This window comes from Brassica napus, chromosome A4 (assembly GCF_020379485.1).
Source record: "Brassica napus cultivar Da-Ae chromosome A4, Da-Ae, whole genome shotgun sequence".
NCBI lineage: Eukaryota > Viridiplantae > Streptophyta > Magnoliopsida > Brassicales > Brassicaceae > Brassica > Brassica napus.
In genome coordinates this window covers 15,314,470-15,338,172 of record NC_063437.1, presented here as the reverse complement: position 1 = coordinate 15,338,172, position 23,703 = coordinate 15,314,470, and the positions used below count along the sequence as shown (strand labels likewise).

General features: G+C 32.9%; 2 protein-coding genes and 1 long non-coding RNA gene across 6 annotated transcripts; 2 read left to right on the top strand and 1 right to left on the bottom strand.

Annotated features, from left to right (window-relative positions):
* Nucleotides 1–2,928: 2,928 nt before the first annotated feature.
* LOC106446891 (V-type proton ATPase subunit a1) lies at nt 2,929–8,357 on the bottom strand. Its single transcript, XM_013888708.3, has 18 exons — nt 8,094–8,357; nt 7,714–7,758; nt 6,987–7,109; nt 6,735–6,842; nt 6,404–6,517; nt 6,144–6,317; nt 5,912–6,049; nt 5,667–5,774; nt 5,442–5,549; nt 5,203–5,351; nt 4,939–5,092; nt 4,424–4,584; nt 4,121–4,327; nt 3,857–4,040; nt 3,687–3,770; nt 3,417–3,613; nt 3,277–3,336; nt 2,929–3,192 (listed from the first exon to the last, which is right to left on the bottom strand). The coding sequence occupies exons 1-18, from the start codon at nt 8,235–8,237 to the stop codon at nt 2,988–2,990; spliced, it is 2,463 nt and encodes an 820-aa protein (XP_013744162.2). The 5' UTR covers nt 8,238–8,357; the 3' UTR covers nt 2,929–2,987.
* Nucleotides 8,358–9,346: 989 nt separating this feature from the next.
* LOC106446892 (probable LRR receptor-like serine/threonine-protein kinase At3g47570) lies at nt 9,347–13,098 on the top strand. The gene is made up of 2 exons (XM_048777812.1): nt 9,347–12,138; nt 12,483–13,098. The coding sequence occupies exons 1-2, from the start codon at nt 9,489–9,491 to the stop codon at nt 12,818–12,820; spliced, it is 2,988 nt and encodes a 995-aa protein (XP_048633769.1). The 5' UTR covers nt 9,347–9,488; the 3' UTR covers nt 12,821–13,098.
* A 6,992-nt stretch (nt 13,099–20,090) lies between these two features.
* Nucleotides 20,091–22,313, top strand: LOC106450024. Of its 4 annotated transcripts, none has more exons than XR_007339071.1 (9): nt 20,091–20,245; nt 20,344–20,550; nt 20,649–20,894; nt 20,994–21,105; nt 21,271–21,346; nt 21,437–21,516; nt 21,617–21,688; nt 21,824–21,896; nt 21,977–22,313. It is a non-coding gene; the product is annotated as an uncharacterized LOC106450024 (long non-coding RNA). The 4 variants fall into 4 exon arrangements; XR_007339069.1 differs by having other exon boundaries at nt 21,767–21,896; XR_007339072.1 differs by having other exon boundaries at nt 21,614–21,688.
* Nucleotides 22,314–23,703: the final 1,390 nt, after the last annotated feature.

Below are 23,703 nucleotides of genomic sequence, written 5' to 3'. Positions count from 1 at the left end.
AATCAATACATGAAGATTAACAAGATTCTTGTGATTGTCTTAGCCCAGACACATGAAATCCATGTTTGTTTTTGTTTCATATCGCGTAACATCGATATTAGTCACTTCAACATTCTTCACAAATTGATGATGAAAAGATCATTTAATATCATCTTAGGAGCGAGTCAAGATCCACCCTGTGATGTGTTTCGGCAGGATGCAACGACAATTTTGTATTAAGAACTTTTATACATTGGAAGGGATTGGAAGGGTGCTTTGAGAGGTAATTATAAGAAATATATATTTACACTATTGAGAAATAAGTTGTATTGCTATTGAGAGTGGAGTAGAACTAAAAATGAAATAATATTGTAACATATATGACTATGATGATTAAATGAAATATCATAATATAGTGTATAAAAATTGTTACAAAAAACAATAATCATTTTTTTCATTGGAGATGTATTGTTATAACAAAAACTATCAAACAATGTATTGTATTTAGTGTCAAACATTCATTCACTAATTACAATTTATGTTTCTATTCTATTTACAAGCTTCGATTTTGACAAAATATAGTATAAAATGTCAAATTACGTGTCATCGCCAAATTTTTCATCTTTCACCATTGTTCGCATTGAATATTTTTTCATATATTTTTGTTTTTTCTACCACTACCAAATAGTATATCCGTAGTGGATCATATTTATTCACCAATTACAAGTTTGATTTCTATTATATTTATCAAACCTTAACAACAATAAAATAGAATAACATATGATGTAAAGTTACATGTCATCCTCATCTGTTGATTTTTCATAATTTTTCACATTAATCTCTTCTTCACAAATATCTTATTGGTATATCTACCAGTGCCTAATACTGTACCATATATTGTGGATTAGAATCTTTTCATCAATTTATAAAACCTTAAAACAATACAATGAAATAGCATATGAAGATAAATTACTTGCCATTCTCAACTGTTCATTCTTTACTCGCATATTTTTTCTTCCAATTCAACACACTGGAAATTTATCAAACAAATTAAGCCTTTAATATTGACACTATTAATCAATACCATTCAATTAGACATTTCACCCTCTTTTTTCAATTCCTACTTAATCGATAAACTGGAATTAGAAATTGATCAAAACAGCAAAACTAAATTTTCAGAGAGAAGATATATAATCAATTTTGATTGAGTATCGAGTGTGTGGATTGATGGGAACAAGTTCTGAATTTTTTTCCCAGTGATGGATACATAAAAGGAAGAGTTTTACTAATAATGTCTTAAAAAGAATAGAGTTTTAAGTGATTAACTAGATTTTGATCCGCGCTTGAAAGCGCGGGTTTGGTTTTGTTTTGCTTTTCATAATTATGAAATTTAGTGTTTGAATCATATAATTTTGAAGATTATTTCACTAATGAAATTTAGTGTTTGAATCATATAATCTTACACCCAAATCTTGTATAAAGCTTCTATGTAGTGTAGTATCTTACATGTAACGTGTTTTGTAGTCGATGGTAGTATGTGAGGGAAATAAATATTTCGTTAACGTAACAGTTATAATAGTTTGTGCTTTGGTTTTGGTTCATGTAATGTATTTTGTTTGGGTAGGGTGGTTTAGCAATCGGTTTTAGTGGTTATGTATAAATAATAATGTATACAGTTCGCATGGTTAGAGTAATAATCGGGCGTCTATAGGATAAAAAAGACTGTCAATTATTGTTATAATATACATGGTAAGTCTAAAAAAATTTAAAAATAATAGGTCCAAACAACTTTCATAGGTAGATTTTTTCAAAATCCTTCCCTTTAATAGTATTGATTACTTGTGTATATTAAACATTATTTTGTTTAACATCAACTATTGTAATAATCCTGTAGAGATCAAGCATATTATGTATTTGAATTTTCTGTCTTATGTTTAGAAATGTTACACCATCTTTAGTTGTAAATGTAAGAAAATAAAACACTCCAAAATTCATAAATTAAAAGCAATTCCATCAGTTGAGATATTCTCTACGGTTTCTGAGATTTTTTAAAATTTTAATATTTTAATAACATTTTGTTACGTAACTCAGTTTTAATAGAATGGCATGTAGAGATAGAATAGCATTAGCATGTCTTTATTTATTTTTTGGTAGGATGCAGGAGACAATGTCTCCATTGTCTCCTACTATTTATTCAAAAAATAAGAAACCCAAGCAGACTGGCCTAGTTCCCCATACACCATTAAAATCCTCCAATAACACATGCAGGTCTTTATTTGAGAAACGACATCTCTCGCTCATCTAAATTTGCTTTCTTTTTAATATTCACCTCCATCTTACCGATCTGTTGTATTTCGGTTCGAATACTTCCTTTTGGTTCGACACCATTTGCGGTTAAAACTCAAAAAGTCCAAGTGTTGTTGTTCGGTCCAAATTATTTCTGAAAAATATATCACTTTTATAATGCTTGGCGATTAATTACTCTACAAGCTAATATTCAGCAAAACCATAATTTACTACCATGATTTTGATGTCCCAACATTCTTACATAAACTCGTCCGTTATCATCTGAATCCCATATTCAAGCGTACGTATCAAACACGATTTCGTTAGCTGAGAGAAATACATACTACTCTGTCATTGCCAGTACCATTACCATTAGCATTACCATTACGTATGATAAAAGTTCTTGTATGTTTTTCATTTACCAAACATAAACTTCTCATTTATCTCTCGCCTCCAAAAATCCATTACAGGGATAGGTATATATATTAAAAAAAAAAAACTCAAAAGTGATCTAATTCGTTCTCTGTTTTTAGGGAAAAAAGACATTCTCCACTTTTGACATTAACTACAAACACCAATTTCCAAAGATTCTGTTAACTGTATATATATCGTTTCTTATGTAAAAGACGAAGCAACTGGATGGTTACCGTATAATCTTTTTTGTTTTGGGTGAGGGGAAAGTGGGATGTGCAAATGGCTGGCTGAGGAGTTTAAGGTTGAATTTATTCATCGTCATCTGAGATCAAAGCAAAAGAGAAAGGCTTGAACTTGTAACCATCTCCATGAAAGAACTTCCCCATGAATTCAACCCAGTGAAGACGCAGCGCATGAAGAAACGCACTTAGTGTTTCCATCATCAGAAGTATAAAAGCTGTTGCAAACGCAAACACCACTACTCCGATTAACCGGATCAAAATGTTCTCATACCTGTTAATCCATAACGTAAACGAATGTCAAGAGATATAAAAGGTGAGAAAATTAAAAACATGTAACTAAGCTTATGCTACTCACCCCCAGGCAAGAAGAAGAACTTTCTCATAGAAAACCGTCGACAATTCCGAATGAGCCAAACTGTGATGAGTTTGGTTATATACTATATTAGAAACGAAATTGGTTATATGTAAAACGCAGAAACGTTCACTAAGATTTACCTCAGAGCCCAGAGACGAAGATAAGATGCTGTGTTAGATACTGAACCTAGAACAAACTCTATGGAGTGAATCAACTGATGAACAAATATCTCGCTGAAGTTAAACTCTTCTTCCTGATGTCCTCTAGCTGAGTCTGGTTCTACATCCAGATCCACCTCCGATGTACCAAGAACGCCGTACGTGCGACCTTGAAACCTCTATAGAAAACAAAACCATCCTTTGATAAGCCAGACACCACAAAAAGAAAATCAAACAGATGCAGTGATATACCTCCATGTGAATTTTTCTGAGTGCAAAAGGTTTTGGAAAAAGCATCCATGGAACGGCAATGAAAGCCATAAGCAATAACAGAATCTGCAGAATAGTTCCAATCAAGATGAGTAAGGATGGTGCAAAAACTTATGTGGCTTTTGGATTTATAAAAAAACAGGAAACCGTGCCTGAAGTGGACGCTGGCCCCAGAACAACTCGTTCTCACCAAGTTCTTCAGTTGGACTTAAAAACATGTATATCATGACATGATACAGGTCCGCTTGAGATCCAGTGCACCACTTGATAATGATGAGTAGTGAAAGGTAACCGAATAGGCTGTTCAGAAATATCATCTGAGGGATAAACTGATACCTGATGACACATCACAAAAGACATAAGTCACCCAAGGAATCAGGAAGCTTGGGAAAGTAAAAATAAAGAGAGGAGCAAACCTTATGTCCAACGATGAGCCGAAGAAGCGAGCATTGAAGAAACTTAATATTAGTCCCAGATTCATCTGAGCAATTCCCAGCAGAATAGACATCTTCATCTTAAGCGAGTTCAGGTAAGGCAGTTCTGTACGGCTTCCACGCCAACTAGGATCTACGCCAAAAGGGTATGGATCACGGTACTTGACTAAACCAACTGTGTAAGCATCACTAGACAAAAATAATATCCTTATCAGCTACAAGCAGAATAATAATAAAAGACATGGCTCCTCACTAAAGAGAACAAGATTTAAACATAATACATACCTACAAGTAGCATCTCTGCATTTGTAAGCTGAACCACCAAATATGTGGAAAGGAACAGAGAAAAACTCATTGTAGATAAGCCCACAATATATTGAGAAAAGTGCCATTAGTAAGATTACATAGCGGCCTCCAAAGAGCATCTCCATAAAGCTTCCGAGTTTCTGTAAATATGAACGAAGAAAAATCAAACCACAAGGTAGAAATTTCACAGAAGGCCAATAATCGTAGAGTAAACTAAGTCTAATTATCCAGAGCTTCTATACCAGTTCTAAATAAATGAAAATCACCATTTCTCATGTGTAAAACAAAAAGCCTATCAGAGCATATAAAATTGTATCAGAATTTGAGAGCAGGAAAACGTAACATAACTATTACTGCAGTTCATCAAAACAGAGGTAACCTATCTCTATCAGCCACTAACCAAAACAAACAAAACTGTGTGTTATGTATGTTATATTGTTTTTGATAAGTAATCATCTCATGCTCGAAGCCAGTATCTTAGGTGACAACCAGACCTGCGTACTCAGCTTCCTTTCACGAGCAAGAAGATACAACGCTCCTAGCAGCAAGCATAGACCATGACCCCAATCACCAAACATAACAGCGAACAAAAAGGGATATGTGACAACTGAATAAACTGCCGGGTTTGCCTCTTGATATCTTGCAACACTGAAAAGTAAGCATGAAGTCAAAGGTTCAATCTTCATTAGATAGTAGATACAGAACAAACCAAGTTCAGCTATTGTTAGAAAGCGGTAATGCTCAATAGTGGAACTAACCCGTAAGCATCAATAATCTCCTGGAACGCATTAGTAAGTTTGTTCGTTCTGAAATAGGTGGGAGGTGATTCTACCGCTTGCATTACATGAAATATAACGCCCACTTGTGAATTGCTGTCAAAAGTGGCTCGCTGAAGGACCTCATGAATCTGCACACACGTTATTGATAATAAATTGAAAACTTGCAAGTATATAATATTGGTTTATGTTGTAAAAGGGAACAAAACATTGTAGCATACCTGGGTCTTCGCAAATGTGGGGCACCAACCTTCGCCAACAAGGCATTTTTTGGTTACATCAAAATTTAGCATGTTCAGAGTATCATAAACCGCTTTTTCTCTCCGAACCTAGCACCAAAAGGGACGCTAAAATCATGACTGTTCCATACTCTATCATAAAATCTCCCATACTCTTAACTAAAAAATAATTGTAAAAAAAAACTAATTGAAGATGTGGTTTTTTACCGTGGTCATCCATTTTGTCAAGCTGTAACCAACAGCATTAAGAGCATTATTCCGATGGCGAGTTCCAGCATCTAGCGTGGCCTCCAGATCAGAGAGTCGGGATAAAACCTATACACAATAAATATCGAAATTATAGTGTGATGCAGTAACTAACAGTCACTAGCGCTACTGATCACATACAAATATCTTGAAATAGCTCTCCCTGAATACACATAAAAGAACAAGTTTTGGAATATCCAACTCACTTCTCTCGTAAGCTGCCTCTGCTTTGTTGTATCCTCGGGGACAGGATAGCAATTTGCACCAAATGCTTCACATATTTTCAATATTTTTGTCCTTGCTTGCTCCCCAGAAAAGAAAACCACAAATACAATTTTCTCCACCTATGAGCGCAAAACCAGTTAGTTATAAGCATCTCAGTGATTAATTGAAATAAAAGACAATATGCTGTGTGAAAAAATAAGAGATCATCATCACCATTTCTGATGTTGAAGGATCCATGATCTCCTCATCAGAGGGTGTTTGGTTGAAAAGCATATTGCCTCTTGTTGCACGAAACAACATTCTTTCAAACTTAAGAAGTTTGTCTTTGTTAATGATTCCACTAATAAATCTCAGTCCTGATTGATTCAGGGGTTCATGCCTCATTTCCTGAGAAGAAAAATAACTGAAATTTTAGAAAGGTAACTTAGTTTCCGGATAACAGCAGTTAAATGGAAACTTTGGCATGCAATCACCTGCTCTAGTAAAGAGGAACTCTCAATAAAACCGTTATTTGAGTAGGTGCTTTCATGCAGTTCTGTTTCATCTCCAATTGCATGAGCATTACTTGAGACAAGGAAACCACTTGCCTAAAAAGAAGTAAAGTAGCAATACATGAGAAAGTAAAATCATAAACAGAGGAAGATGAGCGCACATCTTACGAAACAAAATTTTTAAAACTGAGCACCCGCTACCGCACAATATAACCTCTTTCATTGATAAATAAATTTTCAGGTAGTATAGAGGGAAAAAGCCAGAATAACGAAACATTTTCCAATTACAAGATATAAAGGCGAATACACCAACCTTTTGAAGAACTATCTTGAATTCAAGAAGTTCGTTATATGTCAGCCGAAGCTTTTCACTGTTTGAGTTCATTTCCAGTACCTCATGCTCGTGATCAGCAAGTTGTCTCTGCCGAAGAAAGCAATTAAAGATACATAGAAAACTATGAAGTGTCAAAAAGAAAATACCGTCCTCATAGCCCAATAAAAGAGGCATTGCGATAGATACCAAATAGTTCTCAGCAGAAAGAGCAGTAGAAAATTCATCTCTTACCTCTAAATCTCCAAGCTCAATGTCCGGTTCTATTTCATGGCGTGGTAAACATCTTAGACCAGCTTTATCAATTTGATCTTTGAAAAAGCGCAGCTTCCTTGACATCTCACCACATCGCTTTACCTGTTAAAAGCCCAAAAGAATTTGCGTAAGCAGGGAAGCTCGGTGCTTAAGGAATTTTTACAACATCGCACTTGATATCGAAAACAAATGTGATTAATACATTTAGCATCTTCATCTCAAAGTTGTATTACATAAAACATACAACCAGAGCGAATACAAAAAGAAAACATATAAACTAAACTGTAACAGTAATGACTATATGGCAGATAAAACATATGAAGAAGGAACCAATATTTTCAAGGCTGAACAATATGTTCAGCTTCTCACTGCGGATAATCATGGCTTGGTAAACAATATCTACCTGCGTGAGAGAGTTAATGTAATACAAAAGACGAGATGAATCTACAATTATATTTCAAAAATAAATGAACTCTTAAGAAGAAATCTTTTATAGATTTTAAAAACAAAGTTAAATAACCACCATTATATACACCCAAATGGAGAATCATCATATTTCGACGAAGTTTCTACCAAGCCTAATATACATCTATGTGAACCCAAACTCCCCCACCAAATCAGTAAACTACATATAACCTATCTGCATTGAATCACACACACGCTTGAATCGAATGTAGCAGAACAAAAGAGAAGGCTGAGTTGATACCTGAGTAGCAAATGTGCGCTGAAATGGACTTTTATCGGCATTTAGCTGTTAATGAAACGAAGACAAGAGAAAGTATCAGCTTCTTCGAATTCACCACATCTCACTCTTAACACTAACGGAGATACGTTAATTCTTAAATTCAATTATCAATCCAGTTCCACAGAACATGAACAAATTGTGCAAAGATCATCACTGAGCATGTCCACTCGCGGTGGAAGTAATCTAATCAGTGAAGAACGGATCAAAGAATAGTAATCAATCCCCTACATTGTGCATCTCTCGATGTTTCCACTGATTTCTAAATAATCTAAACAGACGAAAAGCAACAGATTCCGATCGATTTGTAGAGAGAAGAAGAAGGCGGATCTGAACACACTCACGTCGCGGAACTGTAAGAGGCCGAGTTCGCCGAGATAAGTGACGCAACGGTGAGCGGACTCGACGGGGATGATAAGCTGGACGAGCGTCATCTTCTCCGAGCGCATCAGATCCATCTCCGGCAACTTGTCTAAGAAATCATCCATCTCTTCTTCTCCTCTTCGATCAGATCTGAGATTTTGTTTCCGTAGAAGATCTTTTGGGAGCGGAGTTCAGTTTTTGTTCCCGTCGGCAACTGCCATGAGAATAATACGAGGATTTGTCATCTCCCAATTAAACCAAAAAAAAAAAAGTTTGGTGGAAAATAATTTTCTTTATTGGTTGAAAACAATTAAATAATCAGAAACATAAATAAATTGCTTACGAAAACATTTTCAATTTCATCTATTTATTTATGAGAAGATAGCCATTAAAAATTTAAAACCCTAAACTTTTAAATTAAAGCAAAAGAAAATCTCAACTCATGTTTGAATCAAAAAAATCTTCAAATTTTAAATATTGATCGTTTTGACTCTTATATTTTATTAATTCTGCCATTTTAAAAATTTAAATAGTCAACTATTAAAATCGATTAAAAAACTAAATGCTTGTTATTAATTCTCTAACAGTGCCATTTTCAGAACTGATTAAAAACTTAGCTATACGATGTCGTTAGAGAGTTAACGTATGTTTAGTTTTTTTAATCGAGTCTAACAGTTGATTATTTAAGTTTTTAGTAGCCGAATCAATAAAATATGTGAGTTAAAACTTAAAACAATCAAAAAATTTAAAATTGGCCATGACAGCGTCCATGCTCACTTCGGTCTCTCGTCTGGACCACCTTATTGGGGTCAGGATACTCGGTTAGCAAAAAAAAAAAAAATTTAAAATTGAAGAACTTTTAAAACATGAGTTGAGGTTTTCTTTTTGTTTTAGTTTGAAAGTTTAGTGTTTTAATAGCAGTTTTCTCATTTATTTATTATCATTTTATATTTCATTGTTTATTTCAAGTCGGTTTTCTTACAGTAACAAGAACAAGACTAGTGGAAAATTTTTATTTTAAATGATTTGAAAGCAACCAGCCGTGCTTAGCAAGGAGTAATAATACTAGTTTGTATGTAAGGAGCCAACAAAGTGGTTTTGGAGCATAAAGTGCCCGAAAGTATTATTAACAATTCAACAACTGTCCCACCATGTAATACTTTCTAATAAGAACGAGACTAGTGGAACAGTTGACTCAGACGACCTGGAAGTTGACTACAAAGTAGTCGGGATTCTGGAGGTGTCTTATACTTTGGTATATGTAGTTGTGAACCAGTGTCGTAGATCCCAATTTGGCTCACCATTCTCCACAAGAAGAAAAAAAGACAAAAGAGATTTTGCACTTGCTTCTTCTCACTTATCTGCAAAAAGAAAACATGAGATCGTTTCTTTTATATTCTTTGAGTGCTTTCATGTTACTTGAAGCATATGGTTTTAGTGATGAAACTGATAGGAAAGCGTTGCTGGACTTCAAATCTCAAGTTTCAAAAGACACACAAGTTGTCTTGTCCTCATGGAATAAGTCATTCCCTCTGTGCAACTGGAAAGGAGTTACATGCGGCCTTAAACACAAGAGGGTTACTCGTTTGGACCTCCCAGGGTTGCAATTGGGCGGGGTGATATCGCCATCTATTGGTAATCTTTCGTTTCTCATAATACTCGATCTCTCTAATAACTCTTTTGGTGGAACCATCCCTCACGAGGTGGGAAATTTGTTTAGACTTCATGTCTTGGTTATGAGCTTTAATGATCTGGGAGGAATGATTCCAATCAGCATATTTAACTGCTCTAGATTGTTGGGACTTTATTTAAATTCAAATCATCTTCGAGGAGGTGTTCTTTCAGAGCTAGGGTCATTGAAGAAGCTTGTCAGCTTGAATCTTGGTGTAAACAACTTGAAAGGAAAGCTCCCTGAATCTCTTGGAAACTTGACATCACTCAAAAGAGTTAGGTTTAGTCAAAACAGTATGGAAGGAGAAATTCCGGGTGATATAGCTAGGTTGAATCAAATGGTTGTTCTTAGTTTAGAAAAGAACAAGTTCTCTGGTGGTTTTCCTCACGGAATATACAATTTCTCATCACTGAAGTATTTTTTCATACAAAATAATCATTTCTCGGGTTCCTTGAGAACTGATTTTGGTAAACTGCTACCAAACCTAGTGGAGTTCAATATGGGATATAATTATTTCAAAGGAGACATTCCAGCAACACTTGCCAATATGTCGACTCTTCAACATTTTTTAATCAATGACAACAGCATGACAGGAAGTATTCGTTCCAGCATTGGAAAATTACGGCACTTGCAATATGTGTTTCTTTCTAATAATTTTTGGGTTGGAGATCTTCAGTTTCTTGATGCTTTAACTAACTGCACCCAACTAGTAGCTTTATCGACTAGTGGAAGTAGGCTTGGCGGTCACTTGCCCAGCTCCCTTGCAAATCTCTCCACAAACCTCCGGTTTTTAGACCTTGCAAACAATCTCATCTCTGGAAACATTCCTCACCAAATTGGGAATCTCGTAAGCCTACAAGAGCTCACGTTAGAAGGAAATCTGTTAACGGGTTTACTCACGGCCTCTATTGGTAAACTCTTGCGATTACAGGTATTGAATCTCAGTTCAAATAGTATATCTGGAGAGATACCATCTTCTATAGGAAACCTCACTCGATTAGAGAGACTATATTTGGCCAACAATAGATTTGAAGGAACCATTACTCCAAGTCTCAGTAACTGTACTTCACTACTACACTTATTGATTGGGTCTAATAAGTTGTCTGGGACTATACCTCAGGATATTATGCAAATTCAGTCCCTCGTTAAACTAGATGTGTCAGGTAATTCTTTGACCGGCTCTCTACCAGAAGATCTTGGACAACTTAAATTTCTTGTTGAGCTATGGGCTGCACATAATAAATTATCCGGACAACTTCCACACACTTTGGGAAACTGTCTCTCCTTGGAAACACTTTTGCTGGAAGGAAATCATTTTGATGGAGCCTTTCCAGATATACAAAGGTTAAAGGGTCTTAAAATAATTGATTTCTCCAATAATAGTCTCTTTGGAAGTATACCTGCATATCTTGCAAACTTTTCTGCTTTGGAATATCTCAATCTATCTTTTAACAATTTCGAGGGGAGCGTTCCAACGGAAGGAAAATTTCAGAATGCTTCTATAGTTTCGATCTTTGGAAACAAAAATCTCTGTGGAGGCATCAAGGAGTTGAAACTCAAGCCATGCTCAAGGGGATCAAAGCATTCCTCTCGTTCAAAACATGTAAAGATTGGAGTAAGCATTGGCATATCGTTTCTCTTGCTGCTGTTGTTCGTAGCTTCTGTTTATCTATGTTTGTTCAGAAAAAGAAAGAAGAACCAGCAGATCAATAACTCAGCTACGTCCACATTGGAGGTCATCCATGAGAGGATGAGTTACATAGAGATCCGAAATGCAACTGTTGGCTTCTCTTCAGGCAATATGATTGGTTCAGGAAGTTTTGGTACCGTTTTTAAAGCCTCCTTCCCTGCAGAGAACAAGGTTGTTGCTGTGAAAGTTTTAAACATGCAGAGACGTGGAGCAATGAGGAGCTTTATTGCAGAATGTGAATCCCTCAAGGGCATAAGGCATCGTAACCTTGTGAAACTACTGACGGCTTGTTCGAGTATTGATTTTCAAGGAAACGAATTCAAAGCACTCATCTACGAGTTCATGCCTAATGGAAGCCTTGATATGTGGCTGCACCCTGAGGAAGTGGAAGAGACTACTCATAGGCCCTCAAGAGCCTTGACACTTCTTGAGAGGCTCAACATTGCCATAGATGTGGCTTCTGTTTTGGAGTATCTTCATGTTCATTGTTTTGAAGCTATCGCTCATTGCGATATTAAGCCAAGCAACGTCCTCCTAGACGATGATATGACTGCGCATGTTAGCGACTTCGGTCTGGCTCGTCTTCTCAACTTTGATCAGGAGTCATTCTTCAACCAACTAAGTTCCGCTGGGGTTAGAGGAACAATCGGCTATGCCGCACCAGGTGAAACTATCACACATCTCTTATGTTTTATTAAGAAAATTAGTGTAACTTATATTCCATCCATTTCATTTTAATTGTCATTTAGAATAAAATTTTAGTTTCAAAATAAGTGTGTTTTAACATTTCAATTCAAAATTTATTAATTTTATATGTTATATGATTCTTTATATTTTTCAATAGACTTTTGTGTTGGTTGAAATGTGATTAAATATATAGGTAATGATGTTTTTATTTAGAAAATATGCATGATTAAAATTTTCTTAATTTGTATGCATAAATTTAAAACAACAACTAAAACATATGGGGTATTTGTTAGACTATTGCTTACATGAATTATGGCGCAGAGTATGGAGTGGGAGGACAGCCATCAATACATGGTGATGTGTATAGCTTTGGGATTCTGCTTTTGGAAATGATCACCGGGAAAAGACCAACCAGTGATTTTTTGGAGGGAAACTTTAGCCTACACAGCTACATCAAATCTGCGTTGCCAGAAGGAGTGTTGGATATTACAGACGAATCCATTCTTGATAATGGTCTCCGAGTCGGCTTCCCTGTTGCTGAGTGTTTGACGCTGGTTCTGGACGTTGGACTTCGGTGTTCTGAAGAATCTCCTACGAACAGATTGACAGTGAGTGGAGCTAGAAAGGAGTTAATCTCAATGAGAGAGAGGTTTTTTTAAACCAGAAGAACAGCCAGACGTTGAAGTGTTTATGGTTTTCTTCTACAAACTTTGAAAGCTACTTAAAAGCTTACTTTGAGGCATCTAAAACATCGTTTTCACAATGTGTGGTTTTTCTTTTTTCTTTTTTTTTTAATGTGTGGTTTTTCTCTTTATGTACTCATATGATTACTGAGTATTGTTAGCGAATGCTTGTTATTTGCTGACAGAAGATAAATGTTTGTGATTTTGTTTCGTTTTTTTTTTGGTTTACCTTGTATCTAACATTTTTTTTTACTGTTTGTATTTGCAACATAGGTTGCAAGTTTCTTATTGTTCTAATACCAGAATAATTTTAAGTGTTTTCATCTGTTTTTTTTTTCTTAGTTTTGAGTTGGGGTTTTGTACGTGTTATTCTGGTCTGATTTTAGAAAAGAAGATTAGGAAGGAGGTGGTTTCCGACAGAGTACGTGTTCGAGAAACTGTTCGGACTAAAAGTACCACGAGAAGAGGTAATAATCAGTTGATGTGTCTTTTGCTTGTTCAATAGGATTCTGTTAAATCTGTCAAAAACCTGCAACTTGAACCCATGAGATAGTGTACTGGTAAGCTACTTTAGGAGAGGATTACGGTCAGAATAAAAAGAAGTGAATCACGAACAAGTAATATATGGAAAGATATCCTTGCAGAGAGTTATAGAATCAACTGGAGTACGCATCAGAGATATGATCTATTAGTAAATCACTTTCAAAGTTGGCCCAAAGTCATTTAGATCTGCAGAAACTTTTCTATTGTAGCATTGTTAAGAGTCCGTTTGACAAGGTAAATGAATCTTCATCGAGTTGATATTTGGTAGAGATAATCATGAAATATTCGACTTCATAATCAACGGTGAGATTGTGAAGCGGACGGTCGGATTAGTAGTTATTCATGTCTTTCTAAAGTGATATGTTTGATGAATTGTCTTGTAATCTTGTTTGATTGGAAAATGAGCTCGGATTGAGCTCAGATTTCGCAGGAACATCCTGGACTCATGGATATATGTCCACGTAGATGGAAAGATGGTATGGAGTTTGGGAACATGGAAAAACTGGCGGTTAAATCTGAAACGAAAATCTGTCCGAAGAAAGAAAAAGAGAGAATCATATTCTCTTAGAAAATCTGTCCGAAGAAAGAAAAAGAGTTGTAATATGTAGGCTCAGATCTTATTGTTAGTTGGGAATTCTGTAATAAGATTTTAAGGGATTTTAATCGCGAAAATCGCATAAAAAAACTTTGAAAGTGTCACTTACTCACATTTTAAATCTTAAAATTTTTTCACTAGAACTTTTAACATTCAAAGTGACATTTTTATCATAAAAAATTTCCAACCAAGAAAAATGACCGGCTGAACAGCTTAAAAACAGTTTTTTTTTTCAAAAATAATTATTTAATTAATAAAATAAACAAAAAAATTAATAAAAATCGAAAAATTTAACAAAAAACTCATAAATTAAAAAATGAGAAAAATAAATAAAGATTTAAAAAATTAAATAAAAAATAACAAAAAATTCAAAAAATAAATAAGATCAAACTAAAATGGAGAAAAATAAAAAAAATCATAATTTTTTTTTAAAAAGTGAAAATTCAAAAAAAAAATCATTTAAAAAAGAATTTTTTTGGGCAATTGTCAATAATAGCACCTTTTGAGTTTATGTCTCAAAAATAGCACTAGAAGAAAAAAGTCACAAAAATGACATTCATTAAAGGATAAAATATCCCTAAGACCCTTGGTTTAAAATTAAATAAACAAATAAAAATAAATAAAATAAAAATAAAAAATGAAAAAAAAGAATTTCTTTTTATAGTTTCAGATTCGAAATTTTTTATAATTTTTTTTGAAATTCTTTTTTTTCGAATATTTTTTTTATTTTTTTCAAATTTTTTTTATAATTCAAAAATACTTTTTGAAACTGTTTTTAAAATTTTTATTTTTAAATTTTTAGTATTTATTTTTTTATTTTACAAAATTTTAAACCCTAATTCCAAAACCCCACCCCTTAACTATAAACCCTAAAATTTGGATTAATTAACCCAATGGTTATAAGTGTATATTTACTTCCTTAATGAAACTTATTTTTGTGATTTTGAGCCTTGAATACTAGTTTGGGAACAAAAACTTGGTTTTGTGCTATCTTAGTCTTTTTCTCTTTTTTTTTTTGATCAACATTCATTTTCAAATATAATGTCAGAAATTATCATTGGAGATATGCTAGAAACCGTATTATTGGAGATATGCCAAAAACCGTCATTTCCGACATATCTCCAATGACGGTTTTTGGCATATCTCCAATGATAATTTTTGACATTATATTTGAAAATGAGAAAAAAAAACTATTTGAATTTTCAATTTTTTGAAATTTATTATTATTTTTTCTGTATTTTAATTTGATCTTATTTATTTTTGAATTTTTAGTTATTTTTTATTTAATTTTCTAAATCTTTATTTGTTTTTCTCACTTTTTTAATTTATGAGTTTTTGTTAAATTTTTCGATGTTATTATTTTTTTTGTTTATTTATTAATTAAATAATTATTTTTTGAAAAAAAAACTGTTTTTAACTTGTTCAGTCGGTCATTTTTCTTCTTTGGAGGTTTTTTATGATAAAAATGTCACTTTGAAGGTTAAAAGTGTTAGTGAAAAAACTTCAAGGTATAAAGTGCTAGTAAGTGACACTTTCAAGGTTTTTTATGCAATTTTTCCGATTTTAATCACTGACAGTAATAAGTTGCGTGAAATGATGATTGGTTATAAGTTTTTTTAAGGGATGAAGATATCGTAGACTATATTTGCAAAGTGATTTTGCCACATGTCCTTTTTACAATCAATTTCACAAAACTAATACACTACAAGAAAACAAGAAGATTCTGATGGCCGAAATCGTTAGAAATTCGTCGGAATAGACCGATTCTCTGACGAATTTCTGACGAACCAGTCCGTCGGTATAATTTCGTCGAAAAAAAGGATTCGTCGGAATTTCGTCAGACCTTCCGACGACTTTCTGATGAATACCGAGAAACGTCATTCTGACGAACTTCCGACGATATTCCGATGCGGACACACGAGACCAGAGTTCATCGGAAAAACTATATACCGACGGAGCACGTTCTTCGGACTATACCGACGAACCGAGTCCTCGGAAAATACCGACGGACTATGGTTCGTCGGAATTTTCTGAGGAACCTTCTCCGTCGGTATTTTCCGAGGACTTCGTTCGTCGGTATAGTCCGACGCCCTCAATTCGTCGGAATATATCAATTTTAAATACGAATTAATTTTGCATTTTTTTATATTTTTTTATATTAAAAATTAATTAGTAAATAAATAAAATCTGAAATTTAAAACTAATAATATTATAGAATTTAAATTCATACAAACCGAAATAGAAAAAAAACATTCAGAAAGTTAAAAATTCATACAAACCGAAATAGAAAAAAAACATTCAGAAAGTTTTAAAAAGCAGAAAAAAACTAAGAACTCGAAGACATCAAACGATCTAGCTTCTGCATTATCTCGGCGTTGACCTTCTTCTGGAGCGGGAATATATGCGGGAACCGAGCTTTGTTCGTGAGACGATCCCGATGCACGGGAACTGCTCACCGAACTACGTCGAAGACGGGCTGCGGGGCGGGGTACATCCTCGGACCTAAAAAAAATTAATACATCAAAAATCTTTTCAAATCATTTCTATTTTTAATGTTTTCATTTATATATTTACAAAAGGTTTTATAAACGTTTTAAAAAAAAACTATTAAACCTTTTATTATACATAGTTTATTACTGGAAACTTATAAAAAATTATAAAAATTTTTAATTTTTTTATTATACATGATTTATATATACATATATATATATATATATATATATGTAAACAAAATTATAAAAATTTTATAAATATAGAAAAATGTTGTTAAATATTTTTAAAATTTTTAAAAAACATTTTATTATACATAGATTATTACTGGAAACTTGAAAAACGTTTTTAAAAAACAAAAAATGTTTTAAAAATAGTAAAACGTCTTGAATTTTGACAAAAACACAAAATAATTCCAAGAAAAACTAAAACAACAATCCAAACAACAATCCTAACTTATATATCCTAAACTATCCATTCAATCCTAAAATTTTCAATCAAACAACCTAAAATCCGAGATCTAACTTCCAAAACCCTAAAAAAATGAGATAAAACAAGGTTGGGATGATTCTTACATGATTTGGGGTTTGGGGAAGAGATATGAGGGTGAGAAGAGGATTCGCCGGTGATAGGAGCTCGAGAATGGTCGGAATCGCCGTGAAAGGGAGAGAAATCGTGGAGAGGATTGAGAGAGAGGCGGAGGCGGAAATAACGAAGAAGGAAGAAGAAGGGTAATTATATTTAACGTTTCTGACGGACACAGGTTCGTCAGTATTCCGTCGGGATAATTAAATATACCGATTGGCGGTTCGCGAAAATTTTCACGCGGTTTGGTTTTCCCGGGTAAATTGAAATTCCGACGGAATTGGTGTCCGTCAGTATATTCCGACGGCATTGGTGTCCGTCAGTATATTCCGACGGAATACTGACGACCTTTTCTGACCGAATTCCGACGACTTAGTGTTTAGGGGTTGATTACAAGTTTCTAAATGCAAAATCCAAATCTTTGATAATATATATAGTATTTGCATAAAGATTTAACAATAAAAATGTTTTTATAACACGATTTTACACAACAACATTTTTTGTAGTGTAAGATTAGATGAATATGATTGTATAAGTATATGAGTGTTAAGATGAGATGTTATGAAAACAATGATATGCATACATAAATATTTTAATGAGTTGTTATATTTGAACGGTTGTGATCTAATACTATACTAAACACTTATTATGTGTTATTTTCATAGTTTTGGCATATAAATTTATTGATTTTTATGTTTGAAATTTTTTAGAAACACATGTCCTCGGTAATTCGTCGGAATATACCGACGACATTCCGACGAACTAGACAAGGTCGTCGGAATGTCGTCGGTATATTCCGACGAATTACCGAGGACATTTCCAAACTTCAATGGAACCCTTTGTCGTCGCTATGTCGTCGGTATTTTGCGAGGAATTTCCGACGGAAACATGGTTCGTCGGAAATTAGTCGGAAAATTCCGACGGAATACCGACGATGGTAACAGTTATATCTGTTAATCGGAATGTCGTTGGAAGTTCGTCGGTATATTCCGACGAATTTCCGACGACTACAACGGTTATATGTTTTATCGGAATGTCGTCAAAAAGTCGTCGGAATATTCCGACGAACCATTTTTCCTCGGAAATTCGTCGGAAATGGCCGACGGAATTCCGACGACATTGTAGTCCGTCGGAACCTCCGTCGGAATTCGGCGTGTTTTCTTGTAGTGATATGACGTGGCTACTGAAATTGATGACATGTCTTATAACTTAATATAATATGGACAATTGCATTTAATGTTAATTTATATTTTTGGTAAACTTTTTAAAATATGGTAATAACTCATATATTACATTTAATGTCAGTTTATATTTTAAGAAAATTTTTTAGAATATGAAAATAACTTATAAATCATCATTAAAATAAATATATTCAAATATGGCATTATAAATTTCGAAATATAATTTAATTATATATTTTTAAATTATACAATTTTATTACTAAAATTTTCAAAAATGTATACAATTTTTTTAAAAAAAATTATATAAATTTAATCGTAAAATCATTATTTTCTTATATATCTACGAATTTTATAAATATTGTTTAATTTTAATTTTTGGTAATTATGCAACTTTTACAAATGTATTTAATATATTTAATTAAAATAAATAGATAGATTTTGGACAATTACATTTAATGTTAATTTATATTTTTGGTAAACTTTTTAAAATATCGTAATAACTCATATATTACATTTAATGTCAATTTATATTTTCGAAATTTTTTTAAGAATATGGGAATAACTCATAAATCATCTTTAAAATAAATATATTCAATTATGGCATTATAAATTTCGAAATATAATTTAATTGTATATATTTTAAATTATAAAATTTTATTACTAAAATTTTCAAAAATGTATACAATTTTTTTTAGAAAATTATAAAAATTTAATCGTAAAATCATTATTTTCTTATATATCTACAAATTTTATAAATATTGTTTAATTTTAATTTTTGGTAATTATGCAACTTTTACAAATGTATTTAATATATTTAATTAAAATAAATAGATAGAAAAATCTATCAAAGATTATAATTTCAAATATATACATGCATATTTTTAAATATAATGTTTATGTTTAATTAATAAATTTACACTAAAATATTGATGCGAAGAAAAAAATTTACAATATTAATAAAATTTTATTTTAACATATAATTTATATTTATCTGTTAAAAAATATTTTAAACTTTTTTTACTGCACATGGTGCAGGAAGACACCTAGTTTAGAATGATAAAACCATGGAAAATAAAGTTTAAATGTGATATCTGGAATTTATTTTAAATTTAAATTAAAGTATTAAATTATTTTATTAATTCTATTATATTGTCAGTTTTTTTTTATTTTTTTAAAAAAATATTATGATTACTGAAATATTTTATTTGCATGATTTATCTTTGTAATAATATAAATATAATTTATAATATTATTAAATTTAGTTTAATCCAATCAAACACGATCGAATCCAATAGAACCACAATGATCCATGACCCAAAATATTTTCAGTTTGCTAATTGGTTCGGTTTTAAAAACATTTTATCTTACAGAGGTAAAAGACATAGCGGTTTTATTTTTTTGGCTCAACAACTACTTTCTATTAAACAATTTTAATGTTTTACAATTGGCTTATCAGCCTCCATACATGGTTTCAACCACACATGTACAATAGAATACAATTTAAAGACAAAAGACGTAAACATAGTAGTCCCCTTTACTATTTTAACTGCACTTTTATTTCCCCTTCGGAGGTAATACACCACTTCAAATCCTTGAAGTAGTTTTATGCCACAGGTTTTATGTCCTTTCCTCGGTGATATTTAGAAGAATGCCGTTCAATACATTAGGGGCATGTACGCTTTTTGATGGAGGCGAGAATCAATATATATATACAATAATAAAAGGGGAATATACTCATTAGCTGGGGTGTCCACGTCGGCAATTATAATCAACCAATAGGATTTTTTTTTTTTGCCATGTCACAGACCATGTTGGGTTTCTAATAATTATGATGAAACACACGGTTCTTTTTTCGCACACAAAGTTTAACATTTTCAGAAGTTTGCCCATTTAATTTATGTAGCCCAGCACGAACCAAATCCTGGCCCACCAAAAGTCTATATGAACTTCCATCTTCTTTCTCGGCTTTGAAACCTTTGCTTCCACAACGTCTGGGATACCGCCTTCGTAATGCCTCTCCTCTGCATTCAATTAATTAAGATCCTTCAATTCAGCCAACCGATTACTTGATATTTAACTCACCAGTTTCGTATTCTTCTATACAGACTGTGTAAGAGATAGAAACAGAGAGAGAGAGAGAGTGGAGTTTACTAAGATAGAGATGGGAGGTGTGACTTCTTCAATTGCGATGAAGGTGGCGCTCTTCGGCCGTATCAGTTAACTTGCAAGGCAATCAGAGACAACGCATACGGTGGTCCGATGTTGGAGCTCTCTATCGAGCTAACTATTCAACTTTTTGTCAATTTGATGGGGTTAGTTTTTTTTTTCTTTTGTGTGTATTCAATTTCTACTGCTTGCTTCAGAGTCTCTCAATTTTTAAGATCATCGATACTTTCAATGATTTGATCAGAAAACGAGTACCGTTTCCAAAGGAGAGGAAATCTATCTAAATATATCCAAAGTACCAGGAGATTGTTAATATTCGCTTAGGTGATGGATCTATGAGAACCGTGGTCAGGTCATGGAGGTTGATGGCGAGAAAGATGTTGTCCAAGGCAATTGGCTGTACAGGTACAATGTTCTCAATAAACTTATTTTCTTTTGGTTTCAGGTTTTTGAAAGAACATCTGAAATTGACACCGTTCAATTCACCGAGGTATCTACTATGAAAGTCTCTTCTTTTAAGAGTTTCTGGGAACCAGTGGTTGCTTATAATGATTTGTCTTAACCTTTTCTGTTCATTGTACGATTTCAGTTACTGAAAACACATGTATCTCAATAGATGCTTGGGCGCATTTTTAACGGCTCAAGAAAGACAATTGATTATGGCCCTCCTATTTTGCCTGAGGCATACCTTGATATTTCTGGTGAGTGTTGATTGTGCTTCATTGTCTGATCTCTGAAACAAAAAATATTGTTGTTGTTTTATGTTGTATCGGTAATACTTATAAGAAGCTTAATCAACCCCAGTGAAAGAACTTACCCTGGATAGATGATACAAACATGAATAGATGGTCTCATGTTCCTTGCAGATGTGCATGAGACTATTCCTGAAGGCATTAATCTTAGAGGAGACATAAACGGCTGTGCTAAATCCTCATTCCTAAGGTACTGGTTCTCATTGGATATTAATTGCTATTGTTTTATATTTTCTAAAAAGCTCCTCAGTGTCGCTTTGTTGATGCATTTACGCCGCAGGCGTAGTGTGTGTATACATCTAGGAAGTCCTCTTCTGCAGCTGGGTTGATTGCAACTGTGGCTAAAAAAACCTTAAACTGGTGAGTTTTGCATTGTAATTTTTGAATTGATGAACTGATCCTCGCAATAATGCTATTTCTATGTTTTAATTCTGCCTAATGCCATCTTACTCTTTAGCAGGCTGGTACTTTAACGCTTGATAATGGAATATGTTGCGTTCATGAGTTTGACAAGATGGATATGTAAAACCAGGTCAGTGATCATTTATTACTATTGATGATTAGTTTTCCTGGAGTGTTACTTAGATTAATGTTACATTTGGGTACCAAGGCTGCAATTCGAGAAGCCATGGAGCAGCCACAATAAGCACTATTTTTCTGTGTGTAGATCCGTCTACTTCCCATGCTTGAGGAGTATAACTTACTCATGCGGTAAAGAGAAAGAACACCGACTCCAATGGGTATGTACTTATCTGCTTTCCATCAGAATTTTTTTGGCCAATATAAACTTCTCATGATACTGGTTTCTGCATGTTAAAAGATTTGATGAAGCTCCAAGAACAGCTCATAGCAGAACATGAGGCACTTTACGGGTCAAAACCGAGCCCATTTAAACCCCTTGGTGATTTAAAATGCTCCTGGAATGTCAACCGGTGCCGGTAGTGCTGCAACCAACCGAAGACTTTCCTTTAAGAGCCGGAATGTGTGGGCAAAATGTGTTAATTATCATCCGTTTGTTACTCATAAACTTGCTCTGTACAACATAAAGGTTGGGGCAAAATGTGCTGCGAGCTCTGCATTTTGTTTATAGATGCCATTGGAAAGTAGAGATTTGTCTGTAACCTAAACGGTTTTATAAGCACTGCAAGTTTTGATAAGTTTGGATGCATGACTATTGACTTTACGAGTCCACGAGATATAAATCTTTTGTTCTGAAAAGTGAAAATGATTTGCATTACTAATTGGAACAACAACCACCATATAGAGTTTAAACGAAATTGAAAAGATGCTTTATTACTAATTGAAAGAACAACCACCACATTGAGTTAAAAAAAAGAAATAAATATAAACAAGGTTTTTCAGTTTTGATCCGTAATCAAACAAGTAATAAAAGGAGGATATAAACCTTAGATAGAGTGTCCACGTAGACGAAAATAATCGGCCAATGAAAAACTATATTTTTGCCGTGTCACCTCTTCTATTTGTTTTTACAAAATGATCCTTTAACTTTTTACTTAAACAATTATAACCGAAAATATTTTTTGGTGAAATGTATTATTTATATAAATATAATTATACTATTTATTTACAGAATAGTTGTAAAGAAATATTTAGTGTAAATAATATCAAAATTTTATAAAATACTAAAATAAATTGGGTTGGTTTTCAACTTTCACAAATAAAAAATATTATTTGTAAAATTAGAAAATAATATATCAAGAATATTCTTTTTCAGGAGAGAAAATAAAAAAATACATCGGAGACAAATTCATCTCTATTATGAAATTCATCTATTTTAGAGAGAAAAAAAATAGAAGAATACATTGGAGATGGTCTAAGGGATGGCCGACGTAAATGATCGACGTTGAGAAGTCAACTTTTCTGATTCTTACTATTCTAATGTTTCAATATAATTTGAATATTCCTTTGTGTTTATAATAAAATGGTTTAAAATTATTTTTTGTTTCACTATATAAATTATTTTTATATTTCAATGTAACTTTATACTTATTGGATATTGTATGGTCAATTAAATTATGTACATGACTATGTAATTAATTAAATTTATATATTAAATGGCAGTTTTTTAAAGTAATAACTTTTAAATATTACAGATTTTAATTAAAACTCGAAGATATAAGCCTCAGATAGAGTGTCCACAGAGGCGAAAATAATCGGCCAATAAGAAACAATATTTTTTACAAAATGATCCTTTAACTTTTTTACTTAAACAATTATAACCAAAAATATTTTTTAGTGAAATATATTATTTATATAAATATAATTATATTTTTTATTTACATAATAGTTTGTAAAGAAATATTTAGTGTAAATAATATCATAATTTTATAAAATACTAAAATAAATTGGTCTGATTTTCAAAATTGGTCTGATTTTCAAAATAAATAAATATTATTAGTAAACTTAGAAAAGAATATATCAAGAATATTCTTTTTTAGGAGAGAAAATAGAAAAATACGCCGGAGACAAATCCATCTCTATTATGAAATTCTTCAATTTTAAAGAAAAAATAGAAAAATACATTGG

Bases quoted from the DNA above. Each gene is read 5' to 3' on its own strand.
- LOC106446892 (XM_048777812.1), top strand. From the start codon at position 9,489: ATGAGATCGTTTCTTTTATATTCTTTGAGTGCTTTCATGTTACTTGAA. The intron at 12,139-12,482 runs GTGAAACTATCA...ATTATGGCGCAG, and splicing joins AATCGGCTATGCCGCACCAG to AGTATGGAGTGGGAGGACAG.
- LOC106446891 (XM_013888708.3), bottom strand. From the start codon at position 8,237: ATGGATGATTTCTTAGACAAGTTGCCGGAGATGGATCTGATGCGCTCG. The intron at 6,518-6,734 runs GTTGGTGTATTC...ACTTCTTTTTAG, and splicing joins TCAAGATAGTTCTTCAAAAG to GCAAGTGGTTTCCTTGTCTC. The intron at 3,614-3,686 runs GTATATCACTGC...TGTTTTCTATAG, and splicing joins TCAGAAAAATTCACATGGAG to AGGTTTCAAGGTCGCACGTA.